Raw genomic sequence first — 22,437 nt, 5'->3', positions numbered from 1 at the left:
AAATGATGTATCTGAGAATTAAAATTCCATTCCCTGAGAAAAAAAGAACCCCATTCAACTGCCTGAACCTCATCTGCCAATATTAGAGGCAAGGAAACAAAAAGAACATGCTTAGCATGGATAGACAAAATGAGGAAGCATTCCACTACGATGTCAGCTGTTGTCTGAAAGGCTCCACAACCACAATGTAGGGATGCCTTACTACATAAGACTAATCTATGGGTTTATATTATATAAATAATGTGAAGAAGAGAGGATAGCAGACTCCTTTCATCTCTGATTGAGGACAGATCTTATTAGCAACCTCAAATCTGCACATGGGATGATCAAAATGAATGATGGGGTAGTAATAACTTCTTTAGTCAAAGAGTCAGCCAGTCCATTCCCTTGGACACCCACATGGTTTGGAACCCAGAAAAAGATCACTCAGGAGGCAGTATGACTAAGGTCACAGCCAAGGTAATGAATAGCAGATATCACAGAGTGACAAAAGTAACACTGATTAATAGCCTGGAGACTCCTCATTGAGTCACTATAAATTAAAATGCATTCAAGGGAAGTCTGAATACAAGGGGCTCTCTTAATGACTACCAGCTCTGCTGCAAAAACATTACATGTTTCCAGCAACAAATGATGTTCCTGACCAGTGGGAGATGTAAAAGCATAACCCATCTCATTCATGAATTTAGAGCAGACAGTGTAAAACGGCAGCAGTACCCCGATATGCTTGCTGAAGAACTTCAAGGAACATAAAGCAAAAAACACAGAGGTGATTAAAACTTCAGGTCCTTGAAACAGTGTGTTCCTAATTCATGGTCTGGGTACTAACAAAGAGGGGAGCAGGAAGGGGGGGGGGGGTGAAAGACATCATGGGGAGCATATTCTAAGGCAGTTAAGCAGTGGAGGTCCCAGCAGAGGACTCTGAGGTGCATTTGTCAAGTGGTCAATTCCCCTACTATGCAAAAAGAATTTGATAAGTTGTATGATTACGAAATTGTCACATAGTTATTGCGTAAGTGAGAAAGAGTTCATCAAGTCTGATTTGAAAAACTGCCACAACTGAGGATAACATGATAAGACTGAGAAATGATATTTTAATAGTACAATGGTTTTGAAGACTACTGCTCCATTATCAGGTGCCACACAACATACGGCATTTGTTACAGTCTAGCACTGTCATTTAGTGAAAAAAATACGGGAATACTGATTATTGTATCAGTATTCGGATCTGAATTCAAAACGCCCTTGCAGATGCAACTCAACGCATCATTCATAACAGAACAAAATTAGCAGACGTAAAGGTAATTTCAGGAGTAGCCCAAAGAAGTTTGATATGGCCATTACTGTTCACAGTACACACAAATCATCTAGTGGATAACACCAGAAGTTTCACAAGTCAGTTTGCATATGATGTGGTTATCTATAAGAAGGTAGCGATATCAGAAGACTTCAGCAAACTGCAGGAAGCACTGAAAGTGATCGGTCGATGTTGCAAGGACAGGCAGTTGACCCAGTGTGTAAATAAATGCAATATATTGCATATACTTAGGTGCAGAAATCAACTACTCTACAATTACACTATTGATGACAAACTGATGGAAACAGTAATTGTCATAAAACATCTAGGAGAACCCATCTAGAGTGACCTTAAGCAGAATAACCACATAAAACAAACACAGAGAAAAGCAGATGCCAAACTGAGTTTCTTAGGACGAATCTTAATAAAATGTAATACATCCGTGCTGGAAGAGGCTTACAAAGCATTTATTCAACTGATTCAAGAGTATCATCCATCAGTCTGGAACCTCTACCAATTTGGATTAACATATGAGAGAGAGACAAGATTCATGAACAGCAGCTTGTTTAGTTATGAGATCATTTATTGTATTGTTTCATTTAGTTTTGTTGAACAAAAACAACAAAGATCATATGCGCCCATGTCAGAACCGTAGAACACGAAGGGAGGGGGGTGGGGGTGGGGGTGGGGGGGGGGGAATGAGTTAAAAACAACTTCACATTAAGCCCAACTGACAGAAGGAAAGACAGCTTAAAACAGGAACATAGAGAAAAATTCATAAAATATGCCAGAGAGACAATGGAGGTCCTGAACTAAAGATTAAATGTCCTTTGCCATATTGCTACAGCTGATAAAAAGTAAAAGGCGGTTGACAATCCACACATCATTCACTAAAACATCCAATATCTCAGAGGACAGGAAACATAAATGGTTAAAAAAAAAGGGCATTCGATTAGGAAATGGAGAACCATCAAGGGCAATGAGCAGAAAGTGGTGGGGGATGACCACTTAACAAATGGCAATGGCTAAAAAGACTACACAATACACGATTTCCTCGTGACGAGAGGGGCAAGAGGGCTGCGAGGAGATTGTCCAAGCCACTAGGAGAGGCTTAATAACCCAGAGCTTGTTCCCATGAAGGGAAGACCAGTGGTGGTGCCAAAGTGAAACCACCTCCTGACAGACAGCAATACAGAGATCATCGGAGGGAATGGAAGAACTGATAAGCTGAGGTATGAGAACTGCAGCCTTGGAAGCAGTGTCAGCAGCCTTAATTCCCATCAGACAAACATGGCCAGGAACCCACATGACCATCGCAGTGGATCCATCAAGAGTGAGCAAGTGACAGCTTTCCTGGACCTGTTATACTAAAGGATGGGTGGCGTACAGCACACAGAGGCTCTGAAGGGCACTGAGAGGGTCGGAACAGATTATGTTATTGGAGAGCCTGTGCCTAAGGAAGTACTGCGTAGCCTGATACAAAGTCCTCTGCTATAAAAGCTGAGCAGTGTTCCGTTAGCAAATACCTAAAATCGTTGGCGCCAATAACGAAGGCACATCCAACACCATGGTCAGTCCAACAGCGATCAGTGTACACAAAGCAACTATCATGAAGTTCTGTGTGAAGATCGTGAAACTGAAGGCGATAGAGCGAGTCTGGAGGAGTGTCCTTAGGAAATGAATGAAGGCCAAGGTGAACACGGCCCGCTGCACAAAGCCAAGATGGTGAACAGTTCACACCCACTGGGAATACAACAAGTAGTGTGAAGTTAAACTGCCAGAGCAAGAGCCGAAAGCGAACACCAAGAGGTAACAGAGAAGAGTGACGTGCCCCATACTGGCGATCAAAGGAGTCACCCAAGAAGGAGGCATAAGATGGGTGGCCAAGCATGGCAGACAAATGGCATGCTTATCTGCTGAGGAGAAAGTCACAGTGGTATAACAGTCCCCAGTAGTTGTCGGGTTTCCCCAAATCGAAAAACACAGCCACAATCTGGAATTTCTGCAGAAAACCATTCATGGCTTGGGTGGACAAAGTGACAAAGATGGTCTACTGCAACAGCGTGCTTGAAATCCACACTGTGCAGTGGTAAGTAAATTGCGAGACTCGAGCCACCATACCGGCCGGGCATGAATCATACATTCCATCAATTTCCGAACACAACTGATGAGAGAATTGGGGTGGTAGCTAGGTGGTCGAAGCAGACCAGGAAGAAATTCGTGAGCTCAAAGTGGTCACGAGGATGTAATTTTGTTTCTGGGGATCAAAGAACAATCGGATGCTGCTACTCCAACAGCAGCCATAAGTCCTCTTTGTTGGATAGAAGGCCACGAATGTTCCATTGGAGGAGAGTCACAATGAGGAATAAATGAAGGGATGTTCACCTCGGCAGCTGTCGAGTGCCACCCTTAGAAGACTTGCTGCTACAGGGCACAGAGGCTGGAGGAACCTGCTCCATGAGGTCTACAGAGACATCAGCATTGTCTCTCTGTTGGACTGTGGAGTCCAGGCCAGAAAAACGGTTGGTAGCGCGCACCGGCAAAATGGTGGTCGACCAGGCGAGCGTATCATATGGCGACACCGTCCAAAAGGATCTGCGAGTCGGCGAAGGAGAAGACCATTTCCCTTTGTTTGACTTCCGGTAACAACACATTTGGTTCGGAATGTATGGTTGTACCATGATAACTCCATAGCCTGCTTTGACCTTTGACGGAAGAACCACTCTATCAAAAGTGAGAAAAAGAGTGTGTGTGTGTGTGTGTGTGTGGGCACTAACGGTGCATTTACTTTTTTCATCACCTGATGGACTGCAAAGACACCCTGATATCAGAGAGGTTATGTTTGGATTTCTGCCTCAGTCAGACCATGAAGCAGCCTAGTGTAAATAACACCTTGGGAAGAAATGAGTGCTCGATAGACCTCGACACGAACAAGATAGCTGTGGAGGAGCGAAGCTGTATGCAATTGTTGTGCTTGAGAATCAGAAGTAGTCTCCAAAAGCCAAGTGCCTTTTCATAAACGAGAGCAGTATTTCAAAGGAACAGCTATTGCATCAACATCTTTATGAACAATAAACGGATTTACTGTAGCAAAGGACTGACAGTCTTCAATAAGTCAAAGCAAGAGGAACCATGGTGCAGCTGGGAAGGTTTTTGAATCGTTAGCATCATTCCGTTTACGTTTACTGGACATAGACTGAGAAGATGACGTTTGGCTCACTGCATGAAAATTCCCCTGAGTGTTATTGTCTCCGATGGCGGGCTCCTTCCAACTGGGGGCCGCCCTCAGAAGGGGACACACCAGCCTTCGGTGATTGTTCACACCTCCCAAACACCTGACAGAGGGACCACTCAGTAACATAGGAAGGTAGCAGCTCAGGCAGTCATCCCGCCCTTGGCCTGGCATTTACGAGGGGGTACATGCAAACTCTACCTGTCAACTGGGGGCCTGGGAATTGCGTGTTACCCAGTCACCTGTTATGCGTTGGCTGGCCTTCAGGAGCGGACAGGGAGGAAGAAGAAAAAGAGAAGCCTCAAACACTGACATGGAGGAAGGATAAAGAAAGGGGAATAAAGAAAGAACGAACAAACGAACAAAAGACAGTGGAGAGACTGTTCTGGTATGGGTGACGGAATATTCAGAACACATTTCCAACAACATCCCAGACATGTTCCCCAAGGGAGGGGAAATGATGCTGCAAAGACTTAGGCTCCATGGTAGCCATGCACGAACCTGCCAAAGAGTGGCGAGCCCCATGGGGGCTCATGGTGGTTTGCAGAATATAGATTTTTGCTTCTGTTGCGCGTGACTCACAATCAGTAACTGACTAGATAAGTGACAATCCACAGGTTTAATGTTCAATCCTTGTCAAGTCCCTGGGATTTTTTTTTTCTGCCCCTTATCACTTACAAAAGTGTCATACCTTACAATGATTTCTACACATAAAAACTGCACAATATGTAGAGTCCACATTAAATGTAATGTCACTCAGGGTGTTCTAGGGTGCAAGAGGGACTGTTTTGGGATTAGTAGACAATATGATTCATGCCTACAAACTGATGATGCCATCAACAAGTCATAGATACGATCCTTGAAAACATTACCAAAACCAAACCTGATAAACCAATAGGACCATTACGAAAAAAAGGGTTCTTCAAAAATACGAGGGCAGGCTGAAAAGTAATGCTTCCGAATTTTTCATTGTATTCTCACTACCGGTTGAGGTATTACATGTCATGCGTATTACTCTGCTGACTTCCCTTCTCCTTGATGCAAGCTGCAGCCCTCTGCCACTAGAGGGCTTTGAACTAATGTTAATAACATTGCTGTGTGTAATGTAACTATGTATCCTAGACTGCGAGCTAAAACTACAGATCAATCTGTCATAACAACAAAAATAGAGCTGGGCATGACACCACTCATCAAAGCCAAATGACAGTATTGCAGCTGTCAATATACCCACCATCTATACTATACCTCGAATAAGATAACTTAATGATTGACAAATCACAGTGATGAGTAGTACTGTTGCCAGCATACAATGAGCTACACTTGACAAGGCTCTGGCAGTACCAACAAAACAGGCAAAACTCCAAGCTTGTGGCAGTGGAGTAAGCTGGTAAGATGGTTGCTGGCCCCTAGCACTCAACACACTGGAATGTCGAAGTTATTTTAATCAAAGTACAGACAAACATACATATTGTAAAGAACACAATCCAAGCCACAGCCCACAAGAACCTAACTGTAAATAAAACATACGAATAACATTCGCAAATGAAACATGAAAGAATACATCACAGACATTTTGTCATAATGACATCATACTTCAAAGATTATACTGCTGTTTTGTTTTGTTCACCAGACCTATTTGTTTCACTGGGACATGAGTCACTGCAGTGGTGCCCCATTGGAAGACTTGTAGCATGCAGTTGAGCCACATGAAGATATAATTCCTTCTGCTGAGTATTTTTCAATTGGTAAAAGAATAACTGGGAAGTACTACACAAGTCTTTTGGACCAACAGGGTGAAAAAATATGCCAGAGGTGTTCTGGATTGTAGGATTGTATAAGGAGGGGGGGGGGGGGGGGGGGAGTCCTCTTTCATCATGGTCTCAGGCCCGCCAGAACAGGTGAGTAGTCAGTCAGAAAATATGAGTGATTAAGAGTACAAAGTATTGGAACATCCACCACACTCACCAAATTTGACACCTGTGTCTTCCCATATCCAAAGAAATTAGTGGCTGGAAAACATTCTTGAACTATAATTCAGGGATAAAACTGGGAAAAAAGGATCAAGTACACTGACTAAGGTATTATATCAGAAGTAAGCACATGTCAATCAAAAACAGTTTCTTACTGAAATGATTGTATGGTATTACTGCACGGGAGACCCGATCTGGGATAGTTTGTCTGTCTGATGAAAGGTTTTCTATATTGTGCCACTTAGATGACAAGCTGTGGACTAGTCTTTTACTGACAGGACAAGCAATTCTAACTCACTCTCTCTCTCTTCCTCTAATCACAGTCACCCCAACTATACAGCTACCTCTCTGAAACATCAAGAACATGATCTAGCTTGTCCCAGGAAACAAACCGTTTCCTGTGACCTATATAGGACCATGTAAGCTGTTGATCCACTAGGCTTGGCAGTAGGAATGAGGGAGGAGAAAGAATGGCTCTGAGCACTATAGGACTTAACTTCTGAGGTCATTAGTCCCCTAGAACTTAGAACTACTTAAACCTAACCAACCTATGGACATCACACACAGCCATGCCCGAGGCAGGATTCGAACATGCGACCGTAGCGGTCGTGCGGTTCCAGACTGTAGCGCCTAGAACCGCTCGGCCACTCCGGCCAGCGGGAGGAGAAAGACTAACTGAGTTCTGCAATGAATTCAGACAGTAATGGTGAATACTCTTTTCAACAATCAATCACAAGAGAAGGAGGTATACTTGGAAAAGACCCCAAGACACTGGAAAATTGCAGCTGGATTACATTATGGCCAGACAGAGATTCCAAACTCAGATATTGGAATGTAAGGATTGTAAGACATACCCAAGAACAGATATATAGACTTAGACAACAATTTAGTAAGACACTGAAGTTTACGATAACTGTCCAGAGGAATGAGTGTGGAAAGAAGCGAGATAACAAAGTACTGACGAATAATGAGACATACATGTAGCTTGCTAAGGATGCAGACAATGCAGTAAGAAATACCAGGACAGGCAGTTCAGTTGAAGAGTGTACATCACTAAAAATGGCATAACAGACACCAGAAAGACAAACATAGGTACAAGTAAGATAACTGCAAAGAAACCTTAAATCACATAGGAAAGGAAAAAAAATATTGGAACAGGAAGCACAGGACAGCTAATGCAAGATGGTTGTAGGAAAAATGTGAAGAAATCAAAAAAGAAATGATCAGCATTCAGGAAAGTCATAACAACTTTCATTGAAATTAAAATCAAGGATGACAACATTAATAGCTAGTGCAACGCAAAATTCCACTTTTAAATGCAGTTGAGAGAACAGATATGTGGAAAGAGTGCACTGAGGGCCTGTATGAGAGAGAGACTTGTCTGATGACATGACAAAAGAAGAAATTGGAGTCGATACAGAAGACAATGGCATCCAGTATTACAGACACACTTTAAGAGTGATCTGGAGACCTGAGATCAAATAAGACAGAAGGGATATTGATAACATTCCATTGGAACTTCTGAAATCAATGGAAAAGTGGCAACCAAATGACTGTTCAAGAGAGTGAGTAAAATCTACAAGACTGCTGACACACCACCAGACTTTCGGAAAAATATCATCCATACAATTCCAAAGATAGCAAGGGCAGGTAAGTGAGAGAACTATCGCCAGTCAACTTAATAGCTCATGCATCCAAGCTGCTCACAAGAATAATATACAGAAGACTGGAAAAGAAAATTGAGGATCTGATAACAATCAGTTTGGCTTTAGTAAAGGTAAAGGCACCAGAGAAGTAGTTCTAACTTTGGAGTTGATGATGGAAGCAAGACTGAGAAAAATTAAGACACGGTCACAGGATTTGTCGACCTGGAAAAAATCATTTGACAATGAAAATGGTGCAAAATGTCCAAACTTCTGAAAAAAATAAGAGTTAGCTACAGGGAATTGTATTGATGCACAAGAACAAAAATGGAACAGTATGATTGGAAGACCAATAACAAAGTGCTAGGATTAAAAAGGGTGTAAGACACAGAAGCAATCTTTCACCTGTGTGTTCATCTCTAAACAAAGAAGCAATGAAAGAAATAAAATCCTCACTCAGGGTGCTATTAGAATTCAGAGTGATAAAATTTGTTGAAGATATTGCTATCCTCGGTGAAAATGAAGAAGAATTACAAGATCTGCTGAATGGAACAAACTGTAAAGAATATGGACTTAAGAGTAAACTGAAAAAGACAAAAAAATGAGAAATAGCAGAAATAATAAAGGCATAAACCTTATCAAAATTGGTGATCATGAAGTAGATGAAGTTGAGGAATTCTGCTACCTTGCGAGGAAGATAAGCCACGACAAACAAAGCAAGGACGACATAAAAAGCAGACTAGAACATTCAATGAGGGCACTCCTGGCCACAAGAAGTCTACTTACCGGTATCAAACATATGCCTTAATTTGACATCAGAGGATAACATCAGGGGTACTAGAGGGAGCTGCAGAGGGTAAAAACTGTAGGAGTGTGCAAAGATTGGAATAAAAACTGTGAGGAGGGACAGATACTGTAATATACCAAGCAAATAATTGAGGGCAGAGGGTGCAAATGATACTCTGAGATGAAGAGTTTGGTACAGGAGAGGAATTAGTGATGGGCCACATCAGGTCTAGTAGAGATCAAGCATGTATTCCGCATCACGGTGCTGCCTCCCTGCAACAGTGAAGTAACCATTGCAACCAGGCATCCAACAAACTTATTTTCTCTCTCTTTTTTTTGCACTGTATTTTCATTGTTTTCTTATGTCCTTAATATTTTTTAGGTTTTAATATGGAGAATGCATTAATAACAAGAAAATATCCTTCAAAAAACTCTTAGTCTGTGAAGGTTCGATTAGTTTGTCAGCTGTTTTTGACAGTGTCTTTATATTCTGACATTATACATTGGTTGTTGATTACGACACTGGTAGGTGTATATCAGCAGGGTATAACTTTGTTCATATTAAACCCAGCTGTACACCTACATATTAACCAGGGACAAAAAAGAACACACTGAGTTCATTATTACATTTTTGACAGTTACAGGATACTGTTCAATGGTCGTATTTCTAAAAATAAAAATATAGAAGGATCTGCTGTAATTTACTATTGCAATTTTCAACAGTTTCAAACAATTAGAAGTGATGGATAAGACACCATGATACCACAGTAGGGACTATATACTATACCAGCTAAAGAGGATGCAACAGAAAGTTTTATAAGATGCCTTGTTAAGATACCAAGATGACAGAGTGCAAACTGGCAAACCAAACAACTGATTTTAAAATTTGCAGTCTCCTCCTTCCTTGGTCATACTCTCTTGCTGGTTCAATTCATTCGTACCCAAACATAATGTTTTTGAAAAATTAAATACATGAGCAGATGCCGGGCAACAAACAACCAGTGAACAAAATTAGAAGTTAACTATTCTGCTGACAAATAGAACATTAGAAACTGAGCACAAGCACAGATACCAATTGAAGATAATGTTTTCCACAATGTGGAAGGATGCCTCTTCATGTATCAGTACGTATCCTGTACTCTTACCAAAGGATTCTTACCTATCACGAAAGTTTCTTCATGAGTCCCACATACAGACTGTGTCTTTACATCTCAGTCTCAGTCAGGATTTTCCAGAATTAAATTAAATATTAAGGATGTGCCCTGGAGAAGTGCAACATTCACTCTGTTGACTATCAATTAAATTGAAATAATTTGAGGAGATGGTAGAGTGGCTACACTTCATCTCCAACACTGTAGTCAACATTCCCTTGGAACCAAGACCTGAGATTGCTACAATTTTATTAATGGTAGCCCTACAGTTAAAGACAGAGGTGTCAGAATTATAATTTTTGTCACTATCTACTCACCTACATATACCAACAAACTTTCAGATGTTGTTCGAAGATACCTTTGAGAATTTCGATTAAGGTACCCAAGGTTACCAGCAGCTCATTACAGAGCAATAATGATATATTTATTCAAGTACATACCTTACACCTACAGCAACCAGTATGAATACAGAGTAATGCAACAATCTAAAGACAGCAGAAGTACTGTTATGTGGTGGTTGTCCGTGCCAGAATAACATGGCTTAGGGGTGTTGTGCTCTCTTCCACTGCATTTAGTGAATCCAAACACAAAGTGCACAGCAGACAACTCATCATCAAATAAACCTATCCATACCAATAATGTCGACATTTGCACTGTTGCGCATTATTTTGAGTGCAATATAGATACAAAGCTAATCTGAGAAAGAAACCTAATGAGCCTCCAGATATTGTGGATCTCTTATACCGAAATACTCAGAAAGTATCCTGTTCAAACTATGAAATTCCGTCATTAGAGTTCAAGTTCGCCCAGCATGTGAAGTGCTCATAAGTACTGGGGTGGGGTTTCTGCTGGGTGGGATGGGTAAATGAAGGAAGATGCGGGAAGTAGGGTTGGGTTGTTTGGGAGAAGAGACCAAACAGCGAGGTCATCGGTCTCATCGGATTAGGGAAGGATGGGGATGGAAGTCAGCCGTGCCCTTTCAAAGGACCCATCTCGGCATTTACCTGGAGCAATTTAGGGAAATCATGGGAAACCTAAATCAGGATGGCCGGACGCGGGATTGAACTGTGGGAAGTAGGGCGAGGGGTTGTGGACAGGTAGCTAGTGGCTCGAAAGGAAGCAGCATGCCTGCAGACAGGAATGAGGGGTTGGTTGGTTGGTTTGGGGAAGGAGACCAGACAGCGTGGTCATCGGTCTCATCGGATTAGGGAAGGACGGGGAAGGAAGTCGGCCGTGCCCTTTCAGAGGAACCATCCCGGCATTTGCCTGGAGTGATTTAGGGAAATCACGGAAAACCTAAATCAGGATGGCCGGACGCGGGATTGAACCATCGTCCTCCCGAATGCGAGTCCAGCGTCTAACCACTGCGCCACCTCACTTGGTTCAGGAATGAGGGGGGGAGGGAGGGATAGCAGCAAGTGTATGAACTAGACATGCAACACACAGGTATCAGAGCCAATGAGGTAAATAATGATGATGAGGATGATGATGTAAAGGCAAGAATTGGGAGGGGAGAGAGAGAAGAAACTTATGCAGAAGGTGTGGACAGTAGGTTAGTGGAAATTTAGGCCAGGAAAATTACAGGAACAAAGGATGTATTGCAAGGATGACTCATCTACATAGTCCAGAAAAGCTTTTCTGAAGGGAAAGATACAGATAGCATTGTTGTTGAGCAGCCATTGAACTCAAATATATTGTGCTTTTGCCATTAAGTTTATCTCTGAAACTGTACTGCCTTGTACGACGCAAATGCTCCGCTATCAAACTTAAACAATGTCATCCTGACACAATTAGGCCCCTTCCAGTTTCACAAGGTGGACAAATGATTCCTATAACACTATTAACCTATTCTTCCCAAGCCTAAAGCTCAGCTCCTCTACCTGTTTCAGAAACAATTTTTTTTTTAGATTAGTTACTTCTTTGTAGTAACTTCAGCAAATGTACCAACACCTGTCCCAGCAAGGTTTCCTTAAAGTGCATTAAACCTTCAAACACTTCATACTACATTTCATACCATACATTCTGCTTCCTTCTGGGGACTGTTTGAAAGTCTATATAGGCTAGGCCTAGCTGATTACTGAAAATCCGTTTTATGATGTGAAAACTGTACATTCATTACAAGCATGATAAAACTGTGTGGCTCAGTGCCAGACTACAAATTTACGTCCATAGTTAGTCCAAAGATTTTTTTTTTTTCCACTAGGCCTATCTACTATTGCCTCTTTCATCTCTGGCAATAATTTGTTAACACATTGAACACCAAGTTGATCTGTGGATCCGAGTCTAACATACAATGTTAACGCATTTGTTAAATACAGGATGATACTAAATTTCCTCAGGTACACAATGAAAGGCATGACCCTCGCAATGAATCTATCCCAGGATTCACCTTTAAATTCCACAGAGAACCAAAATGTTCAATATTATCTTACTACACGGTCACATTAAAACATACCAGTGCATACCGTACTCATATCAGAAACTGAAGATTATGTATGTCATCATGGTAAATGTGAAAAATAAATAAATCTTTGAAAAAGAGGAAAATATAGCATATGGAATAATATGAATATTTTACAGGGAATTCATCAGAGAGATGAGAGACAGGAGATATTCAGAAGCCATACAGTTCAACAAAAACGAAACTGGTATCAAAACTTGAGACTATTCATTATATGGGAAAGAAAATTCTGAACTATCTTGCAAGAGTACGAATGCAGTAAGCTTGTGGAAAATCAGCTGTTAAGCACGATTTGTGGATATAGCAATATCAATCCTTCGTTATCGATTTTCGAAAGAAACAAATAATAAAATGAATTCCCTTCAGATGTAGGTTGAAAAATACCGCCACCTCTGAGAGCAACAATGAATTATAAACTGTTATGATACTATTGGTACAGCACTCGAAACGGGTATAAGGCACAAATTATTCACATCCACAGCTTAGGAAAGAATGCTTTTCTTCTGCTGGTTCTAAGCATGTGCAGTGAATTTCATACTAAGAGCTTCTCTGCGTGTTCAATTAGAACTGACAGACCATTCAACTGTGCATCGATGCTTGACAAGGAAGCGCGGCCCAGGTACAACAACTGGACGCAATACATAGTTCATAAAGTTCTTATTTTGCGGTTGGTATTTACTATTAATATGAACTTTATACTTAAAATGTACACAGTAGCTAACATAAAAATGAAGGCGCGTGTTTCGGTTAGTACCCACAAAAGCAATAGTTGGTGATGTATCAAAACCTATCCCACTTAAATGTTTCTCAAACTAATGCTACTTCAATATTTCTTCAGATGAAGTTTATCTCTATTCTACAGGGGATGAGATCTCTTACCTCGTAATATCACCATTATGTTTTTCATCTATATCTTCCACATTTAGGTAAATTGATCCAGTAGAAAGCCACTTGTGTATTGACATCGTGAACGGCTTTCACAAAAGAACAACGAGATAAAACGGACAATGAAAAAAAAGGTTATACAACGAAACAAAAATACAAAATCGCCCTACAAGGTCTCTATCACTTTACACTTTCTTCGTAAACATTGACATATACCCGTAATGTTCGTCTACAAGCTTTCAAACTTTAAGTAAAAACAGATGAGATCAGTTAAACTAATGACACAATTAATAAGGTACAACGTAAGTTCTGTATTTACAGTCACACTTCCAAACGTGGCAGAAAACAGTTCACTTCCAACAAAAAGGAAATAAACTCCTGAGATCACTTCCCCACTCGATCCCCTACCGCTACATCGTTTAAAGTAACAACACAAAGATATTGCGTAGTGGCCTTACTTTGTTTGACGGCTAAGATATTATTGCTGCCAACATCAGTGCAGACAACTTCATAGCACTGTAACTTCATCCTAGCACTTTGAAATAGAGAATGAGAAGAAATGCTTGTAAGGGAGTCAAAAGATTCTCAAGATCGTGTACCACTCAAATGAATTACCTAAAGAACTCAGCTTTTCATCTCGAAATTTGGATAATATTTCTATCTCTTTCCCCTAAATGCACACTACTCTCTCTCTCTCTCTCTCTCTCTCTCTCTCTCTCTCTCTCTCTATACAACACACACAGTGAGCTCTTTTTATTTAGGAAACGCTAGTACCATAACCCATAAAAACGTAGATACAGTAACAGAAAAAATGGTAAGTAATATTCTTAAAAGTGTCATTGAGTGGTTTTCTGCAAATTTTCTCATTCTCAATTTCAAAAAGATGCAACATATTCAGTTCTGCCAATCTACAGGTGCTACCCAATGATAAAGTAACACATGGTAAGGAAATAATAACTAAGGTAGAAACGGCAAAAATTGTAGATCCTTATATTTTTGAGCATTTAAACTGGAAAAACACATTCTTCAGTTCCTAAGACAACTTAGTTCAGCAACAATTTCACCTTAATGACTGCAAATTTTGGAGAGAGTCACACACACACACACTCACACACACACACACACACTCACACACAGGAATTTTACCTTTGGTGAGAGTACCCGCTCCCCCACCCATCATACTTTCAGTTATCAGTTCAGCTAATCTGTTTTTTCCCTTCTTGTTAAGATGTAGGCTGCATCTTCTGAGTACCCACTTCATAATGGAAACAACTAGCACAACATCAATGTGAGCCCTACTTGGAGTCTGCAGCAAGCTTTGTACATCAGTTGATCATCCAGCGCAGAACTGCAAAGAAACCTTCTTTATGTGATGCAGCTCCATCTAGCTTATTCTGGGCACTCATGGTATTTTATTCTATATTTTGTAAATACAGGAATCCACGTGTTGATCAAAGAGGACTATCATACAGCATCCTGTTTATGTATGGAAAGTATGGAGAAAGACACAAATCAGAAATGTTATTTAGAATTAACAAACCGAGTCCTGTTGTTGCGTATCCACCTGAACTGAACAGGAAGGTGTACGTTAATATAAACGATATTTGTAGGTTATTATTCTCAATTATTAGTTATTAGTGTCAATTACTATTTATTATTATTATTTCTTTCTTTTCTCAGACGTTATGTCTGGTCAAAAATGGAAAGTGACACGGGCCTTGATCAAGCGTGACTTCCTTTTAACTGTACGGTATATTTTGTATTGCATTTAGGAACTTTCGGGTAATTGAACATGTATCAATAATTACGGATTTCTGTAGTTGTATATATAAGTTTGGATGTAGCTGTATTGCATTGATGTACTGGTGGATATTGTGTGGTATGACTCCTGTAGTTGATAGTATAATTGGTATGATGTCAACTTTATCCTGATGCTACATGTCCTTGAATTCCTCAGCCAGATGGATGTATTTTTCAATTTTTTCTCCAGTTTTCTTTTGTATATTTGCTGTATTGGGTATGGATATTTCGATTAGTTGTGTTAATTTCTTCTTTTTATTGGTGAGTATGATGTCAGGTTTGTTATGTGGTGTTGTTTTATCTGTTATAATGGTTCTGTTCCAGTATAATTTGTATTCATCATTCTCCAGTACATTTTGTGGGGAATACTTGTATGTGGGAACGTGTTGTTTATAAGTTTATGTTGTAAGGCAAGCTGTTGATGTATTATTTTTGCTACATTGTCATGTCTTCTGGGGTATTCTGTATTTGCTAGTATTGTAAACCCGCTTGTGATGTGATCTACTGTTTCTATTTGTTGTTTGCGAAGTCTGCATTTATCTGTTTGTGGTATTGGGATCTTTAATAATATGCTTGCTGTAATATCTGGTGTTTATTGTTTGATCCTGTATTTCAATCATGAATCCTTCCGTCTCACTGTATATATTGCCTTTCCTTAGCCATGTGTTGGATGTGTCTTGATCGATGTGCTTGCCATGTAGTGTTTTCTTTTTCCAATTTACTTTCTTCGTATCTTTTGATGTTATGTGATCTAAAGAGTGGTAGAAGTGGTTATGAAATTGCAGTGGTGTAGCCGACGTATTTGTATGAGTGATTGCTTTGTGTATTTTGCTATTTTCTGCGCATTCTAGAAAGAATTTTCTTAAATTGTCTACCTGTCCATAATGTAGGTTTTTTATGTCGATAAATCCCCTTCCTCCTTCCTTTCTGCTTAATGTGAATCTTTCAGCTGCTGAATGCATGTGATGTATTCTGTATTTGTGGCATTGTGATCGTGTAAGTGTATTGAGTGCTTCCAGGTCTGTGTTACTCCATTTCACTACTCCAAATGAGTAGGTCAATATTGGTATAGCATTAGTATTTATAGCTTTTGTCTTGTTCCTTGCTGTCAATTCTGTTTTCAGTATTTTTGTTAGTCTTTGTCTATATTTTTCTATTAGTTCTTCTTTAATATTTGTATTATCTATTCCTATTTTTTGTCTGTATCCTAGATATTTATAGGCATCTGTTTTTTCCATTGCTTCTATCCAGTCGCTGTGGTTAGCCAAAATGTAATCTTCCTGTTTAGTGTGTTTTCCCTTGACTATGCTATTTTTCTTACATTTGTCTGTTCCAAAAGCCACATTTATATCATTGCTGAATACTTCTGTTATCTTTAGTAATTGGTTGAGTTGTTGATTTGTTGCTGCCAGTAGTTTTAGATCATCCACGTATAGTAAATGTGTGATTTTGTGTGGGTAAGTTCCAGTAATATTGTATCCATAATTTGTATTATTTAGCATGTTGGATAGTAGGTACAGAGCAAGGCAGAACCAGAAAGGACTTAATGAGTCTCCTTGGTATATTCCACGCTTAATCTGTATTGGCTGTGATGTGATATTATTTGAATTTGTTTGGATATTAAGTGTGGTTTTCCAATTTTTCATTACTATGTTTAGGAACTGTATCAATTTAGGATCTACATCTACATCTACATTTATACTCCGCAAGCCACCCAACGGTGTGTGGCAGAGGGCACTTTACATGCCACTGTCATTACCTTCCTTTCCTGTTCCAGTCACGTATGGTTCGCGGGAAGAACGACTGTCTGAAAGCCTCCGTGCGCGCTCTAATCTCTCTAATTTTACATTCGTGATCTCCTCGGGAGGTATAAGTAGGTGGAAGCAATATCTTCGATACCTCATCCAGAAACGCACCCTCTCGAAACCTGGCGAGCAAGCTACACCGCGATGCAGAACGCCTCTCTTGGAGAGTCTGCCACTTGAGTTTATTAAACATCTCCGTAACGCTATCACGGTTACCAAATAACCCTGTGATGAAACGCGCCGCTCATATTTGGATCTTCTCTACCTCCTCCGTCAACCCGATCTGGTACGGATCCCACACTGATGAGCAATGCTCAAGTATAGGTCGAACGAGTGTTTTGTAAGCCACCTCCTTTGTTGATGGACTACATTTTCTAAGCACTCTCCCAATGAATCTCAACCTGGTACCCGCCTTACCAACAATTAATTTTATATGATCATTCCACTTCAAATCGTTCCGCGCGCATACTCCCAGATATTTCACAGAAGTAACTGCAACCAGTGTTTGTTCCGCTATCATATAATCATACAATAAAGGATCCTTCTTTCTGTGTATTCGCAATACATTACATTTGTCTATGTTAAGGGACAGTTGCCACTCCCTGCACCAAGTGCCTATCCGCTGCAGATCTTCCTGCATTTCGCTACAATTTTCTAATGCTGCAAATTCTCTGTATACTACAGCATCATCCGCGAAAAGCCGCATGGAACTTCCGACACTATCTACTAGGGCATTTATATATATTGTGAAAAGCAATGGTCCCATAACACTCCCCTGTGGCATGCCAGAGGTTACTTTAACGTCTGTAGACGTCTCTCCATTGATAACAACATGCTGTGTTCTGTTTGCTAAAAACTCTTCAATACAGCCACACAGCTGGTCTGATATTCCGTAGGCTCTAACTTTGTATATTTCCAATAATTGTAGTAACCATGAGTGGGGTATCACTATCTCCATTGATAACAACATGCTGTGTTCTGTTTGCTAAAAACTCTTCAATACAGCCACACAGCTGGTCTGATATTCCGTAGGCTCTTACTTTGTATATTTCCAATATTTGTAGTAACCATGAGTGGGGTACACTATCAAAAGCTTTTTGGTAATCAATGTATGCGTAGTGTAGCGAACTTTGCTTAGTTTTAGCTTGATATGTCACCTCTGCATCTATTATCAGTTGCTCTTTACATCCTCGTGCTCCTTTGCAACACCTTTTTTGTTCTTCATTTATTATTTTGTTCTGTGTTGTATGTGTCATTAATATCTGTATAATGACTGAAGTTAATATTTTGTATATTGTTGGTAGGCATGTTATGGGGCGATATTTAGCTGGGTTTGCTGTGTCTGCTTGATCATTAGGTTTCAGATAAGTTGTTCCATGTGTAAGTGTATCAGGGAATGTGTATGGGTCAGCAATGTAACTGTTAAATAATTTAGTTGGATGTGAATGTGTTGAGGTGAACTTCTTTAGCCAGAAATTTGCTATTTTATCTTTTCCAGGGGCTTTCCAATTGTGAGTAGAATTAATTGCTTGGGTGACTTCATGTTGCAAAATTATCACTTCAGGCATTTGTGGTATCATCTTGTATGTATCTGTTTCTGCTTGTATCCACCGTGCATGCCTGTTATGTTGTACCGAGTTTGACCATATGTTGCTCCAGAAGTGTTCCATGTCTTTTATGTTTGGTGGATTGTCTATTTTAATGTGTGAGTTATCTATTGTCTGGTAAAATCTCTTTTGGTTTGTGTTGAATGTTTGGTTTTGTTTCCTTCTATTTTCACTTTTTTTGTATCTTCTAAGTCGTTTGGCCAATGCTTGTAATTTCTGCTTCTCTTCATCTAATTGCTCTATCGCTTCTTGTTGTGAGATTTTACCTAACCTTTTTCGTTTTTTTTCTGACATTTCATTTCTTATAAATTGTGTTAGCTGTCTGATGGCTTTTCTCAGTTTTTCTATTCTGATCTGTAGCCTGTGTTGCCATGCTGGTTTTGTGGGTTTCTTCTGTGTGTTGGTTGGTTCTGATCTCTGCCTAGTGTGGATATTTTGTGTAGTGAGTGTTCCTATATAAACCACTAGTTGTAACTCTTCCATTGTTGTGTTTTCATTTATTTTGTTGTGTATGATTGTGTTGATGGTTTTTATTGTTGTTTCGACTTGTGGGTTATTTGGCGGTCTATGCAAGAATGGTCTAATGTCTGTATTTGTGTCTTTGTATTCTATATATGTCAGCTGAAATTTTTCTTCTATATCTAACATGTGTGTCACTTCGAGTTCTATTTGTACTTGTTCTGGTGGCTGTCTTAAGATTTCGTTTTCCTCTGATTGTTTAATTGATGCGTGTTGTTCTTTGTTTGTTTCCTCTGGGATGTTTGAGTCCATTACTGTATTTTCTTCTTCTTCTGATTGCACATTATTTTGTTCCAGTATTTGTTGTACTTGTTGTTTGATGTTTTCTAATTCTGACTGGGGTATCCTGTAATTTTTGATTACAACACGAATCTGATCAGCTAGTCGTTGTTCTGTTAAAAATTGCCAGCCGAAGTGGTCGTGCGGTTAAAGGCGCTGCAGTCTGGAACCGCAAGACCACTACGGTCGCAGGTTCGAATCCTGCCTCGGGCATGGATGTTTGTGATGTCCTTAGGTTAGTTAGGTTTAACTAGTTCTAGGTTCTAGGGGACTAATGACCTTAGCAGTTGAGTCCCATAGTGCTCAGAGCCATTTGAACCATTTTGTTAAAAATTTTAATTCTGGGTATCTGATAATAACTGTTGTGTATACTTGTGATCTGTATCCAGTTGTGTTGGTTCCTAGGTTTGTTGCTTGGTAATAACAGAACTTCATCTGACATCTCATCCTCTGCCTTTGTTTTCCTTCTAGGGTGGTTGCAGGATGCATATCCTGGAAAACACCTCTATTTGGATTTAAATCATTTTCCAGTTGGCTAGCAGTGTCGTTACCATTGTGGGCGGGCATATGGTTCAAACGTCGTCCCCGACCATGACGGCGCTTGTCCAAGGCTTGTTTAGTTCTGTCCTGAACCAACTAATCACACTAAAAGTGGGGTTAGCCCTGTTAGTGGTTTGTTCTTTTCGTCGCCTTTTACGACTGGCAGAACAAAGCGGAGGCCTATTCTTTTCCCGGGCCTCCAATAAATGTTTGTGCCAGTAATAATCCTAAACATAATCTTTCCCAAGAAAGCAGTAAAGAATAGCTCCAATAAATAAAAAACCCTTGTATGACTAAAGAAATAAAATATTCTCATACAAGGAATAGGAATTTGTATGAAATGGTTATGGCACATAAAGAAGTCAGATTGATTTCACATTACAGGAAATACTAAGCTATCTGAAGGAAAGTAATTAAAAATAAAACGAATCTGTAAATGACTGAAATTAACAATTAAGATTATAAATTTAAATCTGTCAAGCCATAGTTAAAAGAGAAACCAGAAAACCAGTGATGCCATATAAGGTCTTTGTTATTAAAGATACAGCCAAATAACAAATGCTAGCTGTCACATAGCCAACCTATTTAATATTCAATATCCATTTCCTGGTTCAGAAGTTTGGCATGGAGAATACACACACAAAATAATGGCAAAAACACATGCATACAAGCAAGTCACATTTTCTCGATGGTCTCCCAAGGAATTAAGAATGTAGTTCAGTTCCTAAAAACCAAAAATTTTCATCATGTTGATAATATCTCACGTAAATTACTGAAATGCTGCTATTCATGTATATCGAATATATTCAATCACAAATTCAGTACATCTCTATCACAGAGTAAATTTACAGAGAGAGTGAAATATTGTACTGTCAGACCCCTTTTTAAAGAAAGGTACCAAGACATATATTAATGACTAACTCTTATCTGTGGCTGCACTCATTTATCAGAAGTTTTGTTATGATGAGTAAGTAAACTACATCATATGCAATAATATGTGCAATAACATCAACTGTCCTACATGTCTTCCTGTTCAGGTAAGCATAGTTTGTTATTAATGTTCCGCTCTCTCCCCTCACAAGCTGTCCAACACACAATGCATCAGCAAGTGCAGTGTTGCTGATGAGCAGTGTGTACAGAGGTGTACGGGCAGGAGCACACAAGTATGTGTCATGCTATTAAAAAGTAACTACATGCTTTACAGTATGTACATTATGTAATAAATAGAGTAAAAGTATGGATTAAACAAACTGAAAACTATACCACCAATATTTTCATTATGTTGAATCATATCACATAACACAAATCAACCAGTAACAGCATTTTCATAAATATTATAAAGATCAAAAGTCCAATACATATATAGAGATTTATTATCTTATCTTTACATGAAATTGCTGTCATCAAAGTTATTACAATAATAATAACAATAACAATATCAAAAACTTGGGCAAATGTCATTAAGAACAACAAAATAATGCAAAATAAGTGCATTGCATATTTAAGTAAGTGACAATAATAACAAAAAGTTTGTTAATAGAGCAGTTACATGATAAATGAAGTATATAGTTAATTGAATGACATAGATAATAAATAAGCAAACAGTTAAATGACAATAAGCACATGAAACAGTAATAAAATACTCACACATTGTGGCATTCATATTGTTTGCTGTTAATTTTCTGTTCATTCTGATAAGAAATGTAGGTCATTTGTCATACACCTCAGGAACACTTGAACAGAGTGAATTCCTTTACTTTTCATCCATCTCAAAACATCAGTTTTAAATTTATTTTCTTGCAATGTGTAGACATTTACAGGTAATTTGTTAACGTAGACAAGACCAAGAAATTTGTAACTCTTATGGGTCTTTGCACGTCTACCATATATCTTAATTAGAAGGCCACTGGTCGTGTTATGGTCATGAAATGGCCTCCTTAGGTCTTTAACAAAGACAGGGCAGTTGTAGATATACAGGCTAGGCACTGTCATTACATTTAGTTGCCTAAAACAATCTCGATCAACTTGGCTCTGTCCTGTAATGCAACATAGAGCTTTTTATTGCCATTTAAACACTAATTTTGAGCCTACAGACTTAACAGTATCCCATGACTCAGATGGGAGCAGAAGTATGCAAAACATACACATAACAGAAGATATTTACTGACGCTTCTCCTCAGCAGACATGCCAGTCTGCCACATAATTTCCCTGTGTTGATACCCCACCAGAGCTTTAGGCCTATGTGAAATACTAAGAATTTGACCGTTTTATTGCCATGATAGGAAGTATTCAGATTGAATATAATGTCTTCAATTTTACCATCATTATTCTGCAGCATATTTGCCTCAAACTGAGTAGTACATCTTTCCAATGCTACTTACATGCTTTGTTGCATATTTTCAAGGTTGGTATCACATGTGATGATGTGATGGGTGATGTGTCATCTGCATATAGCATGGCA

At 39.4% G+C, this 22,437-nt stretch overlaps 1 protein-coding gene across 2 annotated transcripts in view; it reads right to left on the bottom strand.

The window, feature by feature from the left end:
• LOC126248684 (ATP-binding cassette sub-family C member 5-like) overlaps positions 1 to 13,864 on the bottom strand; it is a 288,000-nt gene extending 274,136 nt beyond the window's left edge. The window contains exons 1-2 of one of the 2 annotated variants that reach the window (XM_049949966.1): positions 13,745 to 13,829; positions 13,420 to 13,514 (exon numbers count right to left, since the gene is read on the bottom strand). In XM_049949966.1, coding sequence (XP_049805923.1) covers positions 13,420 to 13,505 — 86 coding nt within the window. In that variant the 5' untranslated portion in view covers positions 13,506 to 13,514; positions 13,745 to 13,829. Of the gene's footprint in view, positions 1 to 13,419 lie in introns of both variants that reach the window. The other variant, XM_049949958.1, reaches the window with a different exon arrangement.
• Between the last annotated feature and the right edge of the window lie 8,573 nt (positions 13,865 to 22,437).

Source organism: Schistocerca nitens, chromosome 1, assembly GCF_023898315.1.
Source record: "Schistocerca nitens isolate TAMUIC-IGC-003100 chromosome 1, iqSchNite1.1, whole genome shotgun sequence".
In the NCBI taxonomy this organism is placed as follows: Eukaryota; Metazoa; Arthropoda; class Insecta; order Orthoptera; family Acrididae; genus Schistocerca; species Schistocerca nitens.
This window is presented reverse-complemented; position numbering and strand designations above follow the sequence as displayed.